Source organism: Porites lutea, chromosome 12, assembly GCF_958299795.1.
Source record: "Porites lutea chromosome 12, jaPorLute2.1, whole genome shotgun sequence".
Classification (NCBI taxonomy): domain Eukaryota; kingdom Metazoa; phylum Cnidaria; class Anthozoa; order Scleractinia; family Poritidae; genus Porites; species Porites lutea.
The window spans coordinates 23,068,588-23,087,646 of NC_133212.1; the positions used below are offsets into that span (position 1 = coordinate 23,068,588).

General features: G+C 39.7%; 2 protein-coding genes across 2 annotated transcripts in view; one reads left to right on the forward strand and one right to left on the reverse strand.

The window, feature by feature from the left end:
* LOC140953907 (uncharacterized) overlaps nucleotides 1-8,538 on the forward strand; it is a 16,295-nt gene extending 7,757 nt beyond the window's left edge. The window contains exons 3-6 of the mRNA XM_073403283.1: nucleotides 1-788; nucleotides 4,589-5,188; nucleotides 5,456-5,606; nucleotides 6,789-8,538. The exon at nucleotides 1-788 is cut by the window's left edge and continues 778 nt beyond it. Of these exons, the coding sequence (XP_073259384.1) occupies nucleotides 1-788; nucleotides 4,589-5,188; nucleotides 5,456-5,606; nucleotides 6,789-7,732 (2,483 nt within the window). The 3' untranslated portion in view covers nucleotides 7,733-8,538. The remainder of the gene's footprint in view (nucleotides 789-4,588; nucleotides 5,189-5,455; nucleotides 5,607-6,788) is intronic.
* Nucleotides 8,528-15,672, reverse strand: LOC140921342 (glycine betaine transporter OpuD-like). Its single transcript, XM_073371338.1, has 3 exons — nucleotides 15,196-15,672; nucleotides 13,676-13,733; nucleotides 8,528-12,380 (listed from the first exon to the last, which is right to left on the reverse strand). The coding sequence occupies exons 1-3, from the start codon at nucleotides 15,599-15,601 to the stop codon at nucleotides 10,583-10,585; spliced, it is 2,262 nt and encodes a 753-aa protein (XP_073227439.1). The 5' UTR covers nucleotides 15,602-15,672; the 3' UTR covers nucleotides 8,528-10,582.
* Between the last annotated feature and the right edge of the window lie 3,387 nt (nucleotides 15,673-19,059).

The window sequence follows — 19,059 nt, forward strand, 5'->3', positions numbered from 1 at the left end:
GGGAATTGAGCCAAGGAGAAACTGGTACCCATGGGAATTCTCCCGGTGAAGCATCACCACCAGAGAAAGATAATGGAACGCGTAGATCGTCTGACGAGTCAAACACATCAGGAAATAAAAATGGTACAGAACTAAGATTTGTTTGTTCAGATGAGAAAAGAGAAATAGGAGCTTCAAGTTCTGGGGATAAAACAAGAGACGCGGGCGCGTGCCCACTCGACAAAACAGAGGATAAAATACCGTCACGTGGTGGCTCGAACTCAAATGTGAGCTTAAAAGGAGTGACATTTGATGCTATGAAACACAACGAACACACAAATCAAAAGGATCTGAACGAGGCTCCAATTCAATGCGTACCAATGTGGAAATCATTTGAAAACTTGAGCGATGATGGTAATAAATTAGGTGTCGAGCCTCGACTGAGGTCAAGAAGCGAACTTGCTGCTACTGAAACTCCACCATGCAAGAGGAGAAATGCGATTGGTGGGAACCGCAATTTTACAGCAATGACAATATCGCCACTTGCGCGGTCAGATGAAAGACTCTACAGAGCCATATCGAATGGACCGTTTAGAGATCTTAAATCAAGAAACATAAAGGGTACCTCAAGTGCGAGGAATTCGCATCATGACGCTGCAGACAAAAACTCGCAAGAGTTGAAGAATATCCACCCCAGATTAATATCAGCGTCTCCACAGGGCAACAGCTCGTTGGAGACTGAAGAAAAAGAGGTGATATGCGAAGTGGTTAGAGCACCCAAGAAAGATGTCATACAAAATATGACTCGGGTTTAAGGTAGCTGAACACAGTTTTAGCGGGCGGTCAGCGGTAACTCGTGTGACGGCATGTTTTAAATCAGACAAACAAACGTGGAGGCGAAAAACAATGGTATACAGAAGACGATTTTTCAAAATCTACTCATTAAAATTTTGTGATATTTGGCAGAATTTTTACTTTTATCCTATTTTAAATAATGAGAACTTTAAAATGGAAGTTGGGCAGGCTAAATTTGTTACACATTTAATAATTACAGTATTATTATATTATTATCTAAAAACCCGTCTGTTAAAATTTGGCCAAATAAGTTTCAAATGGTAACGATTTATTATAGTAAGCTGTGTTTATAGCAAAATCTAATGAGCGAATCTAATGAGCGAATATTCTGTAAACTGAGCAAAAGTGAAATTTTAAAGTTATATTCAATCGTTCATGTTACCAAGGAAACTACAAAAACGTCAAATTTTACTTGTCCATCAAAATCTTTCACTAGTATATTTTTCACTCGCGAAGTTTCAGCTTGTGAGCTGCAACCTTTCTCTTGCCATGATTTGGCAAATGACATACACTCACAAACTGCCAAAATTAAACTGTGTTCAGCCACCTTAACCCGGCCTGTGTCGCTACCAAAACCAGTTATGGACACATGGAATATTGTTTGCGGTAGTTCGAGAATGTACAAACGTTTTTTTGACCACTTGAATGTTATGTCTGGAGGATTAAAAATGGTTGGAAATACTGTACACCCTGAAAGAAGAAGGTGGTCAGAAAAAGTGTAACCTATAAGGTTAAGGTTTAATGATACAAGGGGTGGAAGTTGAAAACAGACGTAGTTCTCCCTGTAGAATGGAATTAAGAAGGTTAATTGAAAGCCATCTGCCATAGGATGCATCTGCTCGTGCGATAGCTGAGGCAAAGTAGAAGTTTGATAAAACGTTTTTGGAGGGAAAGTGAAGGAGTCACAGTTATTGACGCTGTCCAAAGGGATAAGGGTGGAATTTAAGGGTGGAGAATATATTAGACATTTTTATTTAGGTTTAGGATGAGAAGAATAGGATATATAGGAGTGGTCAGCGCGTCGGGCTCGTAAGAGGTTGTTCCCGGGTTTGAGTCCCTCTCTTTGAAGTTCTTGTTCGTCCTGCGTTCAATTCCTAGTTCATGTTTGTAAAAAGCCAATCGGTTGCCTCCAGCCAGATGGGGCGTTTAATCCTGTCACAGGATTAAAAGTTATCGGTTCTACTTGCAGTTTTATGTGAAGTGCCTGTAAACTAGCTGGAAACCAAATTGCTCTTCACTGTAAACAAACATTTACCTTTCACCTTAACATGGGATGGTGAAAGTGAATGAGGTCATTATATGATTTAACTTAACTAGGTGGCCAAGAGTCTCTGGTCAATATAAGTCTTTCGCTTTCTTGTGGTGACGCCTAGTATGTATCAGCAAACTCGTTCCCAGATTCCCTCCTGTTCCGTACGATGACGAGTGACGGGCCCTTGTCCTAGACTGGAGCATCCAAAAGCTGAAAGCTTTTTTTTTTTTGCCTTGTAGCTCAAACTATAATGATGTGGCCATGGAGTATAACAAAAACAACATTAATTGGTCATTTGTTCTGTGTTTGATTTACAGTTGTTATGAAAGTTTCGTAAATCTGAAGAAATAATATTTCGGGCTACTTGATGAACTTTCAAGCAAACTTGATTAAAATTTAAGGAATTCTTTTGAAACAATCCGAAAAAAAATTAAAGAGGCCTTTTTGCCACCCAGATTTGGGTGGAATTGGACATTATTAAAATTTATTTATTTCTCTACATATTTTTTTTAAGGTAAATGGGTCATAGTTATTTACGTCATAAGAGATCGTTTTAGGATTTGCTGCATTTTATAAGTTATATGCAAGTTAACTTAAAAGATAACAAAAAAACATGGGCTGTATGGCATAAAAGTGTATATTCTGTAGGTATATTGTACATAGCTGAGGTTTTTTAATAGCCTTAAATAAAAACGTTGAGCTTTTTGCAGATTCAAAATTTGACTCAACAACCGAGTTTAAATTTGTGGCAAGAAAACTCCACAGGCGCTGAATCGCCAGTTTTGGACGTTTTCGTAAACGATATTGATTGATATTGATTTTCTTGATATTTAAACCCTTTCGAACAAAAATATTATGGGTGTGAAGTGTTCTGGTAAAACCATGCAAACACATCTAATGTAATAATGTAGAAAAAAATAAATGGGATTTTTTTTTTTCATTTTGGTTTGACCACCGTGTTCTTAGAATGCCATAAAGATTGGAACCTTCATAGTAAATACAATAGTGGAGGGGCAGATTGGGGAGCAAATTGGGCTGTTCCAGGCGACCAGGATAATGAAGAGTGTAGGGAAGTGGAAAGCGGAGGGAAAAAAGAGGAAAAAAGAGGAAGAAAGGAAGAGAAGAATTTCAGTTTTCCGGTTCACTTTTATTTGGTCCGTCCCCACTATCTAAACGCCTGAAAAGGGCAAGGAGCAAATAAGAAGCAAGTTAAAGGTGCTAGGCTGAATCGACATAAGCATCAACATAATAATAATAATAATAATAATAGTAATAATAATAATAATAATAATAATAATAATGATAATAGTAATAATATTTAACCAGGGTAAACCCGTCAGCTGAAGCTGTCATGAATGGGTGCCCTGGGCAACTAAAAAATCAACAATTAAAGGAAAAAAAACTATAACAGATCAGTATTCTGCTTGCAGAATTTAATTTGTCTGTAACAGATCAACAATCAGAAAAATGTAAAAACTATGTACAACGTCGATGGATAAAAACAAAGAGTTATATAACTACGTAAATTAAGACTCTAAAAAAACTCCAACGTATTTACAAGAACATAGTATCATTAAGAAGTGTTTTAAAAATCACTATGGAGTCAACTTCCTTCAGATACGGTGGCATCAATAAATTTGGAACAAAACGAAGTAGTAACGATGCTTCTCTGGAATTGATTTGAAAGTCGCAATTTATCTCTGAGAAACCGGAAGTACCAAGCATGAGCATCAGGAAGTGTCCGCTTGCGATAAGCTTAAGTTTAAAGTGACATACGCGGGGTGGGAGGGTGAGATGAGAGCCATAAAATTTCAGGCATAGCGGAAAGTCGGGTTCAGGTTCTTTCCGCGCGCTTTTGCTTTGTCTCAGCCAAATCTGCATGCCTATTGTGAACCATCTTTTACATCCTAAATAAAAATGAACTTTTATTAAACTCAAAAACTTGCTGTCGAAGCACGAGAATTAAAACGATAGAGCCACACTACTTGATCGATAATCTGAATTTGCGAATAAAAAAGGCTTCTTAACTATGAAAATCATCGACAGAAAGCTACGTGCCATTATCAATAATTAAAGATTCACGTATAAGTTTAATTTTTCATTTTTTGGCTTGAATTCTGTATTTTTGCCTTAAATCTTCCCTTAGAAAAAGAAGTGTCAACTAATTTAACGCTGATCGGAGTTCATTCTTGATATCAGATTGTCTTTACGTTCAAAAGCAATCTTGGCAAAAAAAAGTGGCGATAGGTAAATTTAAATTTTCGTCTTATTTTACAGGTGAAGACAATTGCACATTTAATTTTCGGTTGCTCCTAAATGGAAAGCATGATAATTTATTCCATTTTCGTCTCAATCAAAAAGCAAGACACTTGTCAGTCTGTTGCTAGGGAACAACGCGGCAGGTGCAACTGAAGAAAACCCGGATGAGAATAAAAATATATTTACAATCCTTTGACGAGAAAAGTCGGAGTTTTCTGCTAGATTTTCGCTTCAAATCAGTAATTTCAGGCAGATCCATGGTGTGAGTTATATCTTGAAAGAAGAACGGGAAATATCATGTCACCGCTAGAAAGAAGGGACACAAATCGTCGGGAAACAATCGGTACAAAAAAAGATCTCCGAGATCGAGTAATCATTAATGTCGGCGGTAAACTGTTCGAGCCCTACATAAGTACTCTAAAAAACATTCCTGATATTCCACTCTCGAGGATTCTCGATAACCGCACAAAGCTCGATTATGACCCTGAAACGGGAGAATATTTTTTTGATCGACATCCTGGCGTTTTTGCCCAAGTATTGAACTATTTACAGACAGGCAAGCTTCACTGTCCTCGCAATATTTGCGGTCCGCTGTTCGAGCAAGAACTTGCGTATTGGGGCTTAGACGAGCAACAAATGGAGTCGTGCTGCTGGCCAAATTACACAAAGCACAGAGACGCTCAGGAAAATCTACAGGCTTTGGATTTCAGGCCAAAATATGAAAACGATATGGATGAGCCTCGGCGACCGTTTTTCAATGATCCGAGTTTGTCGTGGTGGCAAAGAAATCAGCCTATTGTTTGGGAGATCTTAGACGATCCGTACTCGTCTTCGACGGCAAAGGTAGATTTTCGTTCGTTTTCTTCTTTGTATCGCTGTTACTTATTACCTACTGTTATGATTACCCATAATCTGTTTAGGAATCGAGCAAAAATGAACAACTACATTAAAAAGGTATAACTTTTTAAGGCAAGCAGTATCAAAGCTTAAAGTTACTAAGGCCTTTCTGTCAGTTACGAACTATCAAATTATAGAGAATGTGAGTATGTTGTGAGTGTACTAAAGCCGTTTTTTAACAAATTAAAAACACCTTTATATCTATATTTTTAGGTATTCGCTTGGGTCTCGCTCGCTTTTATTGTAACCTCAATATTCACCATTTGCCTTTGGACAGTTGAATACTTCAAGGGATTTAAAGATGTTGCTGATCCTTTGAATATCACCAAGCATCCAGCGACAAACAAGACACAAGCAAATAACAGTAAGTGCTTAAAAAAATATGGGTATTTATAAACCGCGCACCCGTGAAGAACAAGGAAGATGAAATAGTGATTAATGCTCTTGAAAAACATAATTTAAAAACTAAAAGCTTTGTTATTGGCCAAAACAAATATGTTTTCAGAAACAAGGAATTCTGATGCTTTGAAACAGGTCCGTAAAATAATTGCTTTAGGGTCTCTTGTTCTTATTCTGAACTTTGTTCGTGCAACGATTTCGCGCGTAAATATCACGTCCCAATTATCTCCACTTATGGATTTCTGAGGAGACATGTAATTTGTACAAATGCTGATGGGTTCACTTGTGTCTACCTCAGTTTTTATAGGTCAGAGGATTAATTTTTGTTTGGGGTTTTACTTTGAGTATGGTTTATATTTTTCAGTAATCAGATGTTGTTATAGAGTACTAAAGTGTGACGTCATAAAAATGAAATTTCTGAAATTATGGGATTTGTCAGGATATTCTGAAAGAACAATGTCCAAGAGGCCTACTTGCCAAAAATGAGCATTTGGGGGCAAATTGTCTCTGAGATCGTAGCCCAGTTATGCTTACAAAACTCCATACAAACCCTTCTAAATTTTTTTTGGGTCGACCCAAAAAAAAATTAGAAGGGTTTGTATGGAGTTTTCTGAGTATAACTGGGCTACGATCTCAGAGACAATTTGCTGCGAAATGCTCATTTTTGGCAAGAAGGCCTTTTGGACATTGTTCTTTCAGAATATCCTGACAAATCCCATAATTTCAGAAATTTCATTTTTATGACGTCATCACTTTAGTACTCTATTAGAGACCTTGATTTAGATTCGAGGACGGGAACGGCTACGAGTACGAGATTTGATTTATAGTTTTTTCGCGTCTTGTCAAAAAATAGACATCCCGGAATTTTTCATTGTACTCTTATTCACCAGAAAAATTAGCACTGCTATCCTTATTGAAGGAGGTTAAGACCTCTCCTGATTGCAAAATGCTAAAACTTCTAACATTTGATAACTTGTTCCCGCCACTACGACAATCTCGTTAAAACTCGTAGTAGAATGACATGCGCTACCACTTTTCCCGCCAAAATGACGCTGCCTCACGCGCAGGCACTACTTAGTCAGTGAGAAAATCTAGTACTCGTAGTCGTTCTCGTCTTAGAATCTTAAGCTCTCCATTCTGCTTTCAGCAACGAAAACAGGAACCATGAAAGTTGAATTCTCAACCCCGATGGAAGTGTTAACAATTATAGACTCAGTGTGCACAGGGTGGTTCACATTGGAATTCCTGTTACGCCTTGTATTTTGCCCGAGCAAGATTCAATTTATAAAGAAGTTACAAAACTGGATTGACCTGTTGGTGATTATACCACTGTACCTTCTTCTGGTTTTCGAACGCACAACGCTAATTGAAGTCTTGAACACGACGCGAGTAGTCCGAATATTTCGCTTTTTTAAACTTCTCTACGACCTGCAGATTCTTGGGAAGACAGTCAAGGCCAGTCGTTATCAACTGTTTCTGCTGTTGTTAATCCTGCTCATTCCTGTCATCATTTTCTCTAGTCTCGCTCTATACGCCGAGGTAAACTGGGGCACCGATAAATCACAATCTCAGTTCCACAGCCTGCCAAACTCGATGTGGTGGGGGATAATCACCATGACAACCGTAGGCTACGGCGACATAGTCCCAGCATCCCTCGCAGGCAAGATTATCGGTGGTATCGCTTCCATTTGCGGCATTATCATTCTTTCTACTTCCGCTTCAGTGATTGGCAGCACTTTTTCACTGTATTACAATCTGGCCCAAGCCCAGTTAAAGATCCCTAGAAAAAGGCAAAGTTTTGAGGTAGATTACCAGACTTTACCAGCGGTATTAGCATGCCGAACCAGTCAAACGGACTCGACAGTCATTTCCAACAACTCGGACAGTGGATATCAGCGGTCTCCGAATCGCCTTCAAATCTGTGACAGAAGTAGTTTCGTATTTGATTCGAACGCTTCCCCATCCTCCAAATCACCTTGTTCCTGTCAGCTATCCCAAGATCCTCCAGTTCCTTTAAAGCAGGTTTCTCCGCGTCCACATGTACCTCTTTCCAGAAAAGCAAGTATAAGGCGCGACAGCATTCTCGTGTGAAGAGAAATACCCCGGGGGAACTCCCAAAGGAAAGTAATGGGGAGGATCTTCGTCTTCTCGCGTAGGGATAGTAATTGTAGATTTTGTTATCACCTTATTCCCACGTCACATGACGTAGTTGCGTCTCGCGCCGGCAAACTTGCCCCGCCCCCCCCCCGGTCGAGCAGGTTTAATAGAAATTCATGTTCTGTGTAATTAATATCAGTTGTAGCGCTAGGTGAACGTCAAGATAGTAGTCAGAAGCCAGGTGATTTCAAAAAAAATTCAACTAAGTAGCTTTCTTACATGTTTCGGTAGAGACTTTCGCCTTTTTCAACAGTATTTGAGTGAATTAAACAAGATGGAAAACTTATATACTGCAAGAATTATTAGGCCGTCGGCGTTTTCACATCTCACTGATAATGCATCTTCTTTGCACCCCCCCCCCCCCGGCAAAAAAAATTGCACACCCTTTGTTTTCGCCTCAAGAGAAATTGAAGACAATGCTTATGCTTATGCGGGGTGGGGGGGGCAAGCAAGGTGTATTTTGAGAGATATGTAAATGGCAAATGGTCAAAAGGCAAAATATGGATATTAAGGTGATAATTAAAGGCGATAATCTTAAATTGAAGTAATGGAGTGGTCTTCTTCGAATGAAAGGTGGGGCTCTATCGTCAGTTCTCACAAAACACTTGTTATACAGACGAGAATCAAAAGCTTTAAGATTGTTACCCTCAAATGATTGATGACGCAGTCTTTATGCATTATAGCCTTAATAATTTGATATCTGAAAAAGAAGTACCCTAAAACACAACATTATGCTCGAATGTTCTTTACTGTTCATTAAAAAATCATTACTACAAGAGTGAATTTTAAACTTAGATTTAAATCATTAACCTTCCAGGGTTAAAAACATGCAAACTCAATGCAAAAGGGATAATAGAAATATTTGCAGGCAAACTGGGTAGTTTCGGTTGTTAAGGCTTGTCAAACAAAACAAAGAAACGTAACTTCCCAGGATAGTTTCGGTTGTTAAGGCTTGTCATGAACGTAAACTAAGAAAAGTAAGTTACAAAAATTTCCCAAACATTGGGAATACGGTCTTGAGTTGTAAAAAGAATTTCAGTTTCCAAAGCAATATCAAAATTAAAGGAATTAGAAGTGAGCTGATAAGAGCCATTCTTTAAGGCGGATTTCCAATGTAGGGTAATTTTTACGCGCGTAACTAAAATAGAGACAATGCATGCCGTGAGGTCGCGCGTGAACGTCAAAGTTGAACCTAGCGCGCTCAACTTTACGTTTACGCGCCGCCTTTCATACATCGTCCCTATTTCATTTACGCGCGTAAATTTCACGTGCGTACGCACGTAAAAATTACGCGACATTGGAAATCAACCCTTAGAGTGTGATGCGGTAGCAAACCTCGGGAGGTCTCACTTGATTGGACTACTAAGTTTGCAAAGAGCAATAGAGAAAAAAACACCGAAACAATACCGCTAGTCCACAAACTAAAAATGAGCTGCTACATGTTTAAACGGCATAGAGCTGCTACACTACTTTTCCTTTCCAAAAACACTTCTATTCGTTTGTAGGGAGTACCAAAACCAAAACAATTGGACTGTACAATGACAAAATCAGCTAATAGGTCTCGGCTCTCTAATTACTATTAGAGAGCCGTAATGACCAAATTTACATACATTTCTACAAAAAAAATTGAAGCGAACGACTATGCGCGCATTAAAATCTAATACTATCAATTAACTCATTTTATACCAAGTGGTATTTGTTGCATCTTCCTAAAATGTTACACTATACATTTGTATGTATATGTTCTCTTGTAGCCCTTGTTTTTGCCTAGAGATCACAAAAAATTCTCTTTGCTTTCTTCAGTTCTCAAATAAGAGACCATTAACTTCTTGAATCAAAAGAGGGAGTTTACGTAATCAGTACGACGACAGCGGCGAACAAAAACTTCACTAATTGATCGTTTTCGCGGCAATGACTTTCCTTGCTTAATTATTAAATGTAAGCTGATTCTCCTAGAGTTGAATTTGTCCATCAGGGAACGCATTCAACATCTTTTTAACCCTTTCACTGCCGGAGTACTTGATGGAGTTTTGTAAGGTGACTCTAACATTTGAGTCTGCTGACGAAATCCTATGATGTGACCATTCAAATGAAACCTCTCTGCCTGTACTTACGCATGGTGCTATTTATTTTTCAAAATTTCACAAAATGAAATTGGGAAATTTGGTTGAAATTTGCTTTTGGCTAAATTTGGCAGTGAAAGGATTAAGAATTAAGATAGTCTCCTGCGTACAACGTAAGTTTACGTCCCCTATAAAATCAGGAAGATTCACGTCATGGTTGCGCATTGACGGAAAAGAGATTTGGTAAAAGTGTGATGCACTTGTCTATGTTGTTTTTCTTATTACAGTGGAACCTCCACATAACGACTGGTAAAAATTGTTCGCTGTAAGGAAGTTTCGTTACATCGAGGTCCTTTTCCATATTTGTTACTTTTACTGGGGGTAAAGAAAATCGTGGAGGACTTCGTTATATACAGAGGTTCGACTGTAAAACGATTGTGGTCTGGACTTTGCCGCTCCTGCCTTCGTAGCATAATCTCCCTAATCATAGCTTAGGAATTGTGATGAGGAAACAAGTTAACTGATTAAAGGACGACTGAATAACTGGCCAAGGAGGCAAAAAGAGCTTGCCAGAACCCAGAAATTCCTTTACATTTGCTAATAGCGAAGCATTTTTACATTGAACAAATACAACATAAAAGTTCTCTAAAACCTGCCGATAAATACGGAGCTTCACTTCCACAGTTACAAGGAAAATACGCAGTTCATGAAATATTATACTTCAAACTTTGGCATCATACGCAGCTGGGTTATAATGGACCTCTCTCTTGCTGAAATCGTCAAGGGGCATAGGTGGCGCTCCATATCCGTTAGCTGGTAGATCACCTTTGCCATTCCCCACGTACTCAAGATTTTCCCCTTGGTAGCCTGGCTTGCTCAAATCATACTGGTGATCCATGTGGTGTTCCATCTGGAAGGCTGCAAACGGGTACAAGAGCATCACCGCGAAGAAATCTTCAGCGGCGTTGCCATGGATGCTAAACTTCTCTCGCATGGTATATCGGATAGCTGTTCCGTAGGCGAAGAAGGCAAAGAGTATTGTCCAGCCAACGTAGGAGATCGCTTTCACAACAGGTTCCAGTGCCATCAGGATGATCCAGGTGTAGAATGGAATGGCCAAGACCAGCCAGTACACCCAACGACTTGTCTGCTTGCCACCAATCTTGTAGGCAGCATTTCCCATTGAGTACCATGGTGCAAAGACGGCCACTAGGACTTTTCGCAAGCTTTCTCCTGTTGGCTTGCTTATGACATCTAAGAGGCCGGTGGTGAACTGTGGACCATGTGGATCAAGATCCCCGTCTTCCATCTTCAAGGCTCGCCATAACGCCACACACATGATACACAGTAATATGGTATAGGGCACTCCAGCTGCAATCGACATGGTCTGCAGTGCTACAAGACCCTTCGTTCCGCCAGCATTTAGCAGAGCTGTTGCAGTTGCGCCTTCTGTCAAGGCCCAAAAGATACGCTGCAGAACAGGAGGCTCATGGTCGCCGTTGGCTGAAAGACAGTCGATGACCAGGGAACCACTATCAGAACTGGTGACGAAATAAAGTATAATGCCAATCAGCGAGAGTACTGACAGGAAGGTCCCAAGGTCGCCATATTGTTCCATGACGTCAAACCACATTTCTTCCTTTGTTCGGCAGGACAAACGGTAAAGCCCGTTAAATGACTCGGTAGAAGTTGTACCACCCAGTTTGGAATCGCAAGTGATGTTAGCAAGGGCAGCATTACGCTCCATTTTCAAGCCTGCACTTCCAAAAATGCAAAACCATAAAAAGCTGTACAACATGGGTGCAGTCATCGTGCCATTAATGAACTGTCGAATGGTTCTTCCTTTGGAGATCTTGGCAATGAACATGCCCACGAACGGACACCAGGCAATCCACCAACCCCAGTAGAAGATGGTCCAGGCAGCCATCCAGCCTTTGGCTTCTTTACCGTCTGGGGCATTTCCAAGCTGTGCGAAGGCATCTGTGTGCCAACCGAGTTGTATAATCCACTGGAAGTAGTACCCGATGCTCTGCACATACACGTTCAATATATGCCAGGTGTCATCAGCAAAAATACCGACCATCATGATGAACATGCCCAGGGCGAAACAGATCTCACTAAGACGTCGTATTCCAAGCTTAAGCCCACTCACCACTGAAGCCGTGGCACAAGCTGTCACTGCCCAAATAATAATGATCTGGTTAGTTGTCGAGAGCTCAATTGATGAATTCAGGCGTTTGAAACCAGTATTCAGCTGCATGGCACCAAGACCAAGACTGGTGCAGACGCCGAACATGGTACAAACCACAGACATAACGTCTGTAGCATCACCTATCCATCCATAGATCTTGTCACCGATGAGGGGGTAGAAACAGGAACGTAAGGTCATGGGTAGGCCTTTTCTGTAACCCACAAAAGCCAAGAGGAGTCCGACTACAACATACACAATCCATCCGTGGAGTCCCCAATGAAATAAGGTCAGGTTAATGGCGTCCTGGGCTCGCAAATTATCATTGTATCTAACATGAAACAAAGAAATAATTAATCACTCTGAGCATTATACGATCGCCACAGAAAGAAAAGTAAAACAAATTACAGTAAAACGTCGCGAAGAAGAACCTACATTTTTTGAAGTTTGGCAAAATAGATTCTTATAGTTTGAAGTACTTATTGGAAGTTTAGGCTAAATAGGTTCTTAATTAGGTTCTTAATTTTTATGAAGAAGGATATTGTTGTTGATTACAAGAAATTACTATAAATGGTATTTGTCCTTCATAATAGGCATTTATTTCCCGAAAATCTAACAAAACTAGGTTAACAGGTAGAACATATGCAGTTTTCAACAATGGTTGTATACATTATACATTTATTATATAATGTAATATACATTTCCCATATCAAAGCCAGACTTTTGGTCAAAATGTTTATGAAAATGTAGTCTAACCCTACATATAAGAACCTGTTGATTTTTCTTGGCTAAACTGGTTATTATATTTTGGAGTATTAAAATGACAAATTTCTGCCAGCAGGTTCTTAAATCCTAGGTTCTTCAATTCTTCGCGGCGTTTTACTATATTTTGTGGACTGATATTGTTGTTAATGGCATAGACGAACGACCATTCCGTAAAGGGAAACGTAAACTGGTTTTGCTTGAGGGATCTTTCTTTTGCACCTTTTCATGTTTCTTCTTGCAGCATCAGAGGAACCTCATTTCTAATTTGGCAACAGAAGTAAGCGGCCTTCGCAGCCACCTTAGACTTCAATAATAACTGTAATACCAACAAAGATTGTGCAAAAGGATTGAAGTACGCGAAAGAAAACATAAGCCATTCCAACTGAAGGAGAGCAACTAACTAATTTATAACAATAATTTAATAATTTTATAATTAATCTGAATGTTAATAGCGCCAAACCACTACTCGTTTCAGGCGCTAAAGTAAGCTGCGGATAAATCACTAGTGATCAAGGACCATCATGCTAACCATATTAAAACAACTCTTAAGACTGCAAAAAGCAAGATCATAAACACCCACCAATCGTTGACTAAATTATGAAATATATAAGGAGACACAAATGAGGGTGAAAGGCCTTCCTTCCTGTGTGGTACACACTCTTGAAGAGAAAACCTAACCACCAGCTGGTGAGCCATCACGTGATGCAAAATGTCTTTACATGATTTACATCAAGGGAAGTTTGCAAAAATCTTTTTTTAGGCCAATACAGTGGCAAATATACATAATTATACATTCATTTGGTAAACCCAAATTTGACAACAGCCGGCCGCACTATCCATATTTAATTCACTCGTACTTACCTCCCATAGTAACGATTTCCGTATTCTCCCCCTGGCGCGTAATGAAAAATTGGCTCAGCTGTTATGACAATAAAGGAGAGAAGTCAGATTTGGAAAAAAACTCAGGCTACTCCTTGTAAGTTTAAGAATCAAATAAAATTATTTTGCAGCCAAAAAAAATGTTTGATATTATTTGAGTATGTTGCCCCTAGGTACAAACAATGGAAAACTGAGGTCAATGCGGTAAAAGATCTGCAAAGTCATGTTTACTGTATGGGTCATGCATGAACCATTTTGCATTATCACCTGTGATGGAATTTACGAGCACTTGAAAATTGCTTGGTTGCGTAATAACACTAACGAATACTCAAAGCAATTTGTAATGACCACGTCTCGCTCAAACATTGTTTCTGGAACTTACGGAGTTTTTGGTCCGGAGAGTCGCACGTCTAAAAAACAAACACTTCCAGTTTTTTTGTTTTTCGTAAAAAGTTCGTTAAATTTCCCTGCCATTTAATGTTTCGTCTCCAAATTTCCAGGATTCGAAGGTTTGGTCCGTTTCGGAATTTTCAGACGTTTCGTCGCGGTTTTATTTTCTTACGTCTTACGTAACCATAAACTTACTACAGGTTGTTTTCTTTCCCTTTGGAGGAGAAAAAATGACCTTGGGCACAAATTTAAAGGAATCTGCGGGATTACGCATGACTGAACTTTAGTTGAACTCAATGGCTTTGCTGACGGTTGCGTTGATGACTCAACAAAATTAGTCCCGTTCATTTTAGAGAAGAGCCTCCGTTCAATGCCCACCAACTGTTTTCTAGAACGCGGGTAAATTCCATTCCTTTTTATTTTACAGAAATTGGTTTCACTTCACTGCGTATGGCTTAACAGTAACACAAAATACCTCCTCATCAATTTCAGAATTATTTGTAAATGAACGAACAATCTGAATAATAGTGTCTCGGCGAATACAAAGCCGTCCGCTTAGGAAATGTTATGTTGCAAAGTCTGTGTTTTTACTCATTGTGTTGTTTCGTAAGTGTTGGTTATCTTCTCTTGAAGAATTCAAACAGGAACAGAGTTTAAATATAGTGTAAAATCACTGTTTAATATTGTGGCTGGTATTTTGTTAATGACGCTCCAGAAAACGTAAGGCTACAAGTGTTTGATATGGTAACCGCAAACTTTTGTCAAAAAAGAAAAGGAACGGAACTTTCACATTGAGGTTGACCAGAAATTAAAGCCGACCACTTAGCCTACATGAACACATCTTTAACGCCCTAGCCAGCAGTCATAGCCTGTCTACATCTCTGATATGATGTCTTTCGTTTCCCACAACTATTACACATTTTTGACGCCCAAGTCAGCGATCATGCCTCTCTGCAACTCTACTATCTCTTCATTTTCCCTCTCTCCTTCAAAATCTGAAAATGCGTGATCGCAGGTTATTGACGCCCCCGCGCATTGCTCGAAGGCAACCGGCTTCTTCTACATTTTGAACTTGTAGTTTCATGGACTGAAAAATGATTGAAATGACTCACCTACTCCGAAGTAGAATAAACCAATCGCTACTCCAGCAGCAAACAGCATGGTAAAGTACGTCAGATCATTAAACTCCGGTTTGTCGTCAGGTTTTCCAAGTTTCATCTTTCCATACTTCGAAAAGTAGAGCACAATGATGAAAATGGCCCAGACGTCTTGAGTACCGATGTACATCCAAGTAAAGACTTCAGTTATCCAAGTCATCCAAACGGCCATCTCTTCGCTAGCAACCTCGGGTTTTACGCAACAAAAAATCACAAAACCCCAGATAATAGCGGCGGAGATAAGCGTTACCACTGGGTTGAAGCGCAGGAATATGCCAACTTCTGTGTTTCCAATTTTGCCCCATTTCCAATTGACTCTGAACCATTTACACCTGTCGGATGCGTTTTCCTCTACCTCCATTATTCAACGACAAGTAACGCCGTCAAACACTTCGATGAACTGATTTGAATCCGTTTGCTTCACCGTCGTTTATGTAGACTGTGTTTTTACTTAATGGTTCGATGAAGCACCCACTTATAACCGATATTGACAATCTCAGTTATGTCACGTGGAACTGTCATTCAACTGCCGAACAGATCTAGCTCACTGGGTCCGTGGAATGAGCTACTGACATCATATTGCTCCTTGGTAATACAAAGAGTTGTTTTCCAGAATGCGTCAGCAGTGGAAGTTAGAGGGCTTTTTTCAACGACATTGTTACAAATTGCGTAAACCGACGATTATTACAAAATGCTGTAGCCCTCACTACAAGCTGCGTAGCTTTTATTTCAAAATACGTAAGTTATTACAAAATGCCTCATAACAGATTTTCCGTTACCAATGATCAAACCATTTCATTTGGGGTTCAAAAACTTGGAGTAAAGCATTTCAAGGTATTTTTAAAAAACGTCACACAGAGACCCGGTCAGTGTTCTAGGCACATTTTGAACCATCCCTAAGCGGACACCTCCCCTAAGCGAACAATGTTTTTGGCAACAAGAGTGTGTACAGAGAGGATCTACTGTATTTCAGATCATGAGTAAGCTTTCTGAAAGTTTGATCTAATTCGAATTCGAACTGCAAGTTATAAACACTGGCGTGAGCAAATTGCTGAAAAGTTCAAAGCGTGTTGAACACAGCGAGAGTGAAAGCTTCATTACCATTAAAATAGTTTGGCATTTTATTCCAAAGACGAAAACAAAACGTTCCTCATATTTCTTGCAAAAAAAATGTTTGGAAACGCGAACCCCACGACGTGTTTCTTATTGGCGGAATTATCAAGCCCCTTTTGAAGGCCCGTTTCGAACGTCGTGCTACTGCCGTGCCGTATTCAATTGATCGAACTGAATTCGACTTTAGCACGGCGGTAGCGCGACGTTTGAAACCAAGTCGTGCTACTGCCGTGTAGCATGGCAGTAGCTCGATTTGGTTTCAAACGTCGTCCTACCGCTGTGCCGAACTCAATTCATAAATTATAAATACATTGAATATATTTAAAAGTTTGCTAAACCGTTTCTTTATTTTTATGATTTGTTTTGGGCAACAGCCGTTCTATTCGACTGAATTTAATTTCTACGTCTGAAACCAAGTCGTGCTAGTGTCGTGCTGCAGTCGAGCTACAGCCGAGCCAGCATTTAATTTGCACGGCAGTAGCACAACGCTTGAAACAGGGCTAAGTTAAGTATGATGGCAGCCCTCACATTCCTCTCTGCAAAAAGAAAGGCCATCAGCCTGCGGCGGTTTGGTCTTATTCAAAAAGTTTGTAAATGAAGACGAAAGAAAATAACATAGTCGAAATCTGACTCTGAATCTCCTGGTTAACATATTAGAAAAGTGCAAGGCGAGTCACCAGTTTGCCGAATTGAAGATGACACCACGGTCGCGGCATCCTTTAAGCAAAAACGATGTTTCTTTGTGCCTTTACTAACAGTAAATGAGTAAAAGACACGCTTCACTTAACGTTCGATTGAATGTTGATGTTCAGTTGCTGTTCTACAATAATTCGTGAATTCTCAAGACTGTGCCTGACCCTTTCGTTGCATCTTCTTCTTTCATGAACCTCGCCTCAAATTTTGCGTGGATTCTTTCCAACAAACGTATATATCCGTGGCATTTTCCACTGAAATTTGTTATTGTTTTTAAACTTAAAAACAGTTTGAAAAATTACGACGGTAAATCATACGGCTATACGATTTAATATGCCGCAAACGGATCCGCACCCTGATCAGTTACACGTTAAAGGCTCTGAATTTTTTTTTCTAAGATCACTCCCTAAATCGTCTCTGTAAGACACAAAAATTCCTCTGACGTGAGGACACGCGCTCGAAACGGTCGCTTTTGAACCCTTCTTTACGGTGGTATATATTGACCACATCCTGAACTCGGGCGATGAAATAAAAGTTACCGTAAAATTCCGAAAGTAAGCCCCGGCACTTACATTTTTCAAAGGCCCTTTTTGAGGGGCTTATCTATGGAGGGAAATCTGCGTTTCAAAATCGATTCGGGTAGCCCTTTAGTTGCAACGAAATTTACCATTTTTGCTTTGTTTTACTTTGTATTTGAGGGCAATTTCCAAATACAAGCCCCCCCCCCCCCCCCCCCCCCCCGGGAGGGGGCTTCTATTTGCAGGAGCGTTAGGGAACGGAGGTTTTCTTGCGTTACGAGTTTGGGAGGCCTATATACATGGGGAGCTTATTTTCGGAATTTTACGATATGCTTTTGCTGTCCCACAGGCAAAACAGTTTCCTTTGGCCTCTGTAAGAGTAAGTAATTCATTTTTAGATGACAGGTTGTAAAGCAAAGGTTTTTTTTTCAACCGATTGACCGCCGAGCCTTATTGGCGTCAAAGCCCAAAATCACAGGGCGGATTGACGGAGAATCACGAGGAGAAACGGCTTTCAACTCGTGATTTACAATCATTCAGTTTTAGATCTGTGGGTGTAATTCTCACATTTTCTCTATAACGAGAGCAAGGAGTTTGCGAGCAAAACGTCTTCAGCTAAGTAAGCGTTCATCAAAACAGGAAAACGCTGGTAATTAAGATGTCGGTTAATGCGCGCCACTCATGGTTCAAGTTTATTTGTGACATAATAGAGTGATTTTACTGAACCATTGAAATAGAAAAGTAGACTTATACGCTGTATATCACTCCAATCTGTTTATTATTTGTAGCTATATGACACTGCAGAAATTTTTTTGGTCCGGACAATCTTCGAGGCATGCGAGCCATAGGAAAAAATAGAGTTTCATCTAAATGCATTAAAAATGTTTCCTGCTTAGTTTTCCGTGGGTATGTAAGGTTCAATTGCTGCTAGAATATTTGCAGAATTACGCAGTCTTGGTCGACTTTCATTGATTAGGGTTAAGCACTCATTTTTACTGATTAGGGTTAAGCACTCGCAAGTTACGAATTGGCCCAAGCGCTGTTTAAGGTTAAACACTTTTTTACGGATTTGGGTTAAGCGCTTTTTAGGGTTAAACATTCCTCTACAACGGTTAGCTTTCGGTTATTATTTTTCGTATTACTGCTTTTTTTAATTTTTTTGTATTTCTGTTTCGCATGGCTCGCACTGTGTCCTTACTCAGTCGAAATTGTGAGACAACTGTTTCATTGGTTAAGTAAAATCACTCTAAGCGCGACCAATTATTGTTCATAACGTACGGTGGCACTCCAACACCAAGGCAATCATCTCTTCAAAAATAAAATAAATAGAGATGAGCTTTGAAATACTGTCGCGTAGGCCGGACAGTTTTCAAAATCTAATTGCCATCCGTCTTTATTTTCTTCAGTTTTGTTCATACGAGCCTCCCTTGGTAATCTCGACGCTCTATCATAGGATTTCCCGGCCATCGCTAAAAAAAATAACATTCACAAACAG

Excerpts from the sequence above, each read along its gene's own strand:
- LOC140921342 (XM_073371338.1), bottom strand. The coding sequence starts at position 15,601 with ATGGAGGTAGAGGAAAACGCATCCGACAGGTGTAAATGGTTCAGAGTC. Across the intron at positions 13,734-15,195 it reads TTTATTCTACTTCGGAGTAG|CTGAGCCAATTTTTCATTAC; the intron begins GTGAGTCATTTC and ends TTGTCATAACAG. Across the intron at positions 12,381-13,675 it reads GGAAATCGTTACTATGGGAG|ATACAATGATAATTTGCGAG; the intron begins GTAAGTACGAGT and ends GTTTCATGTTAG.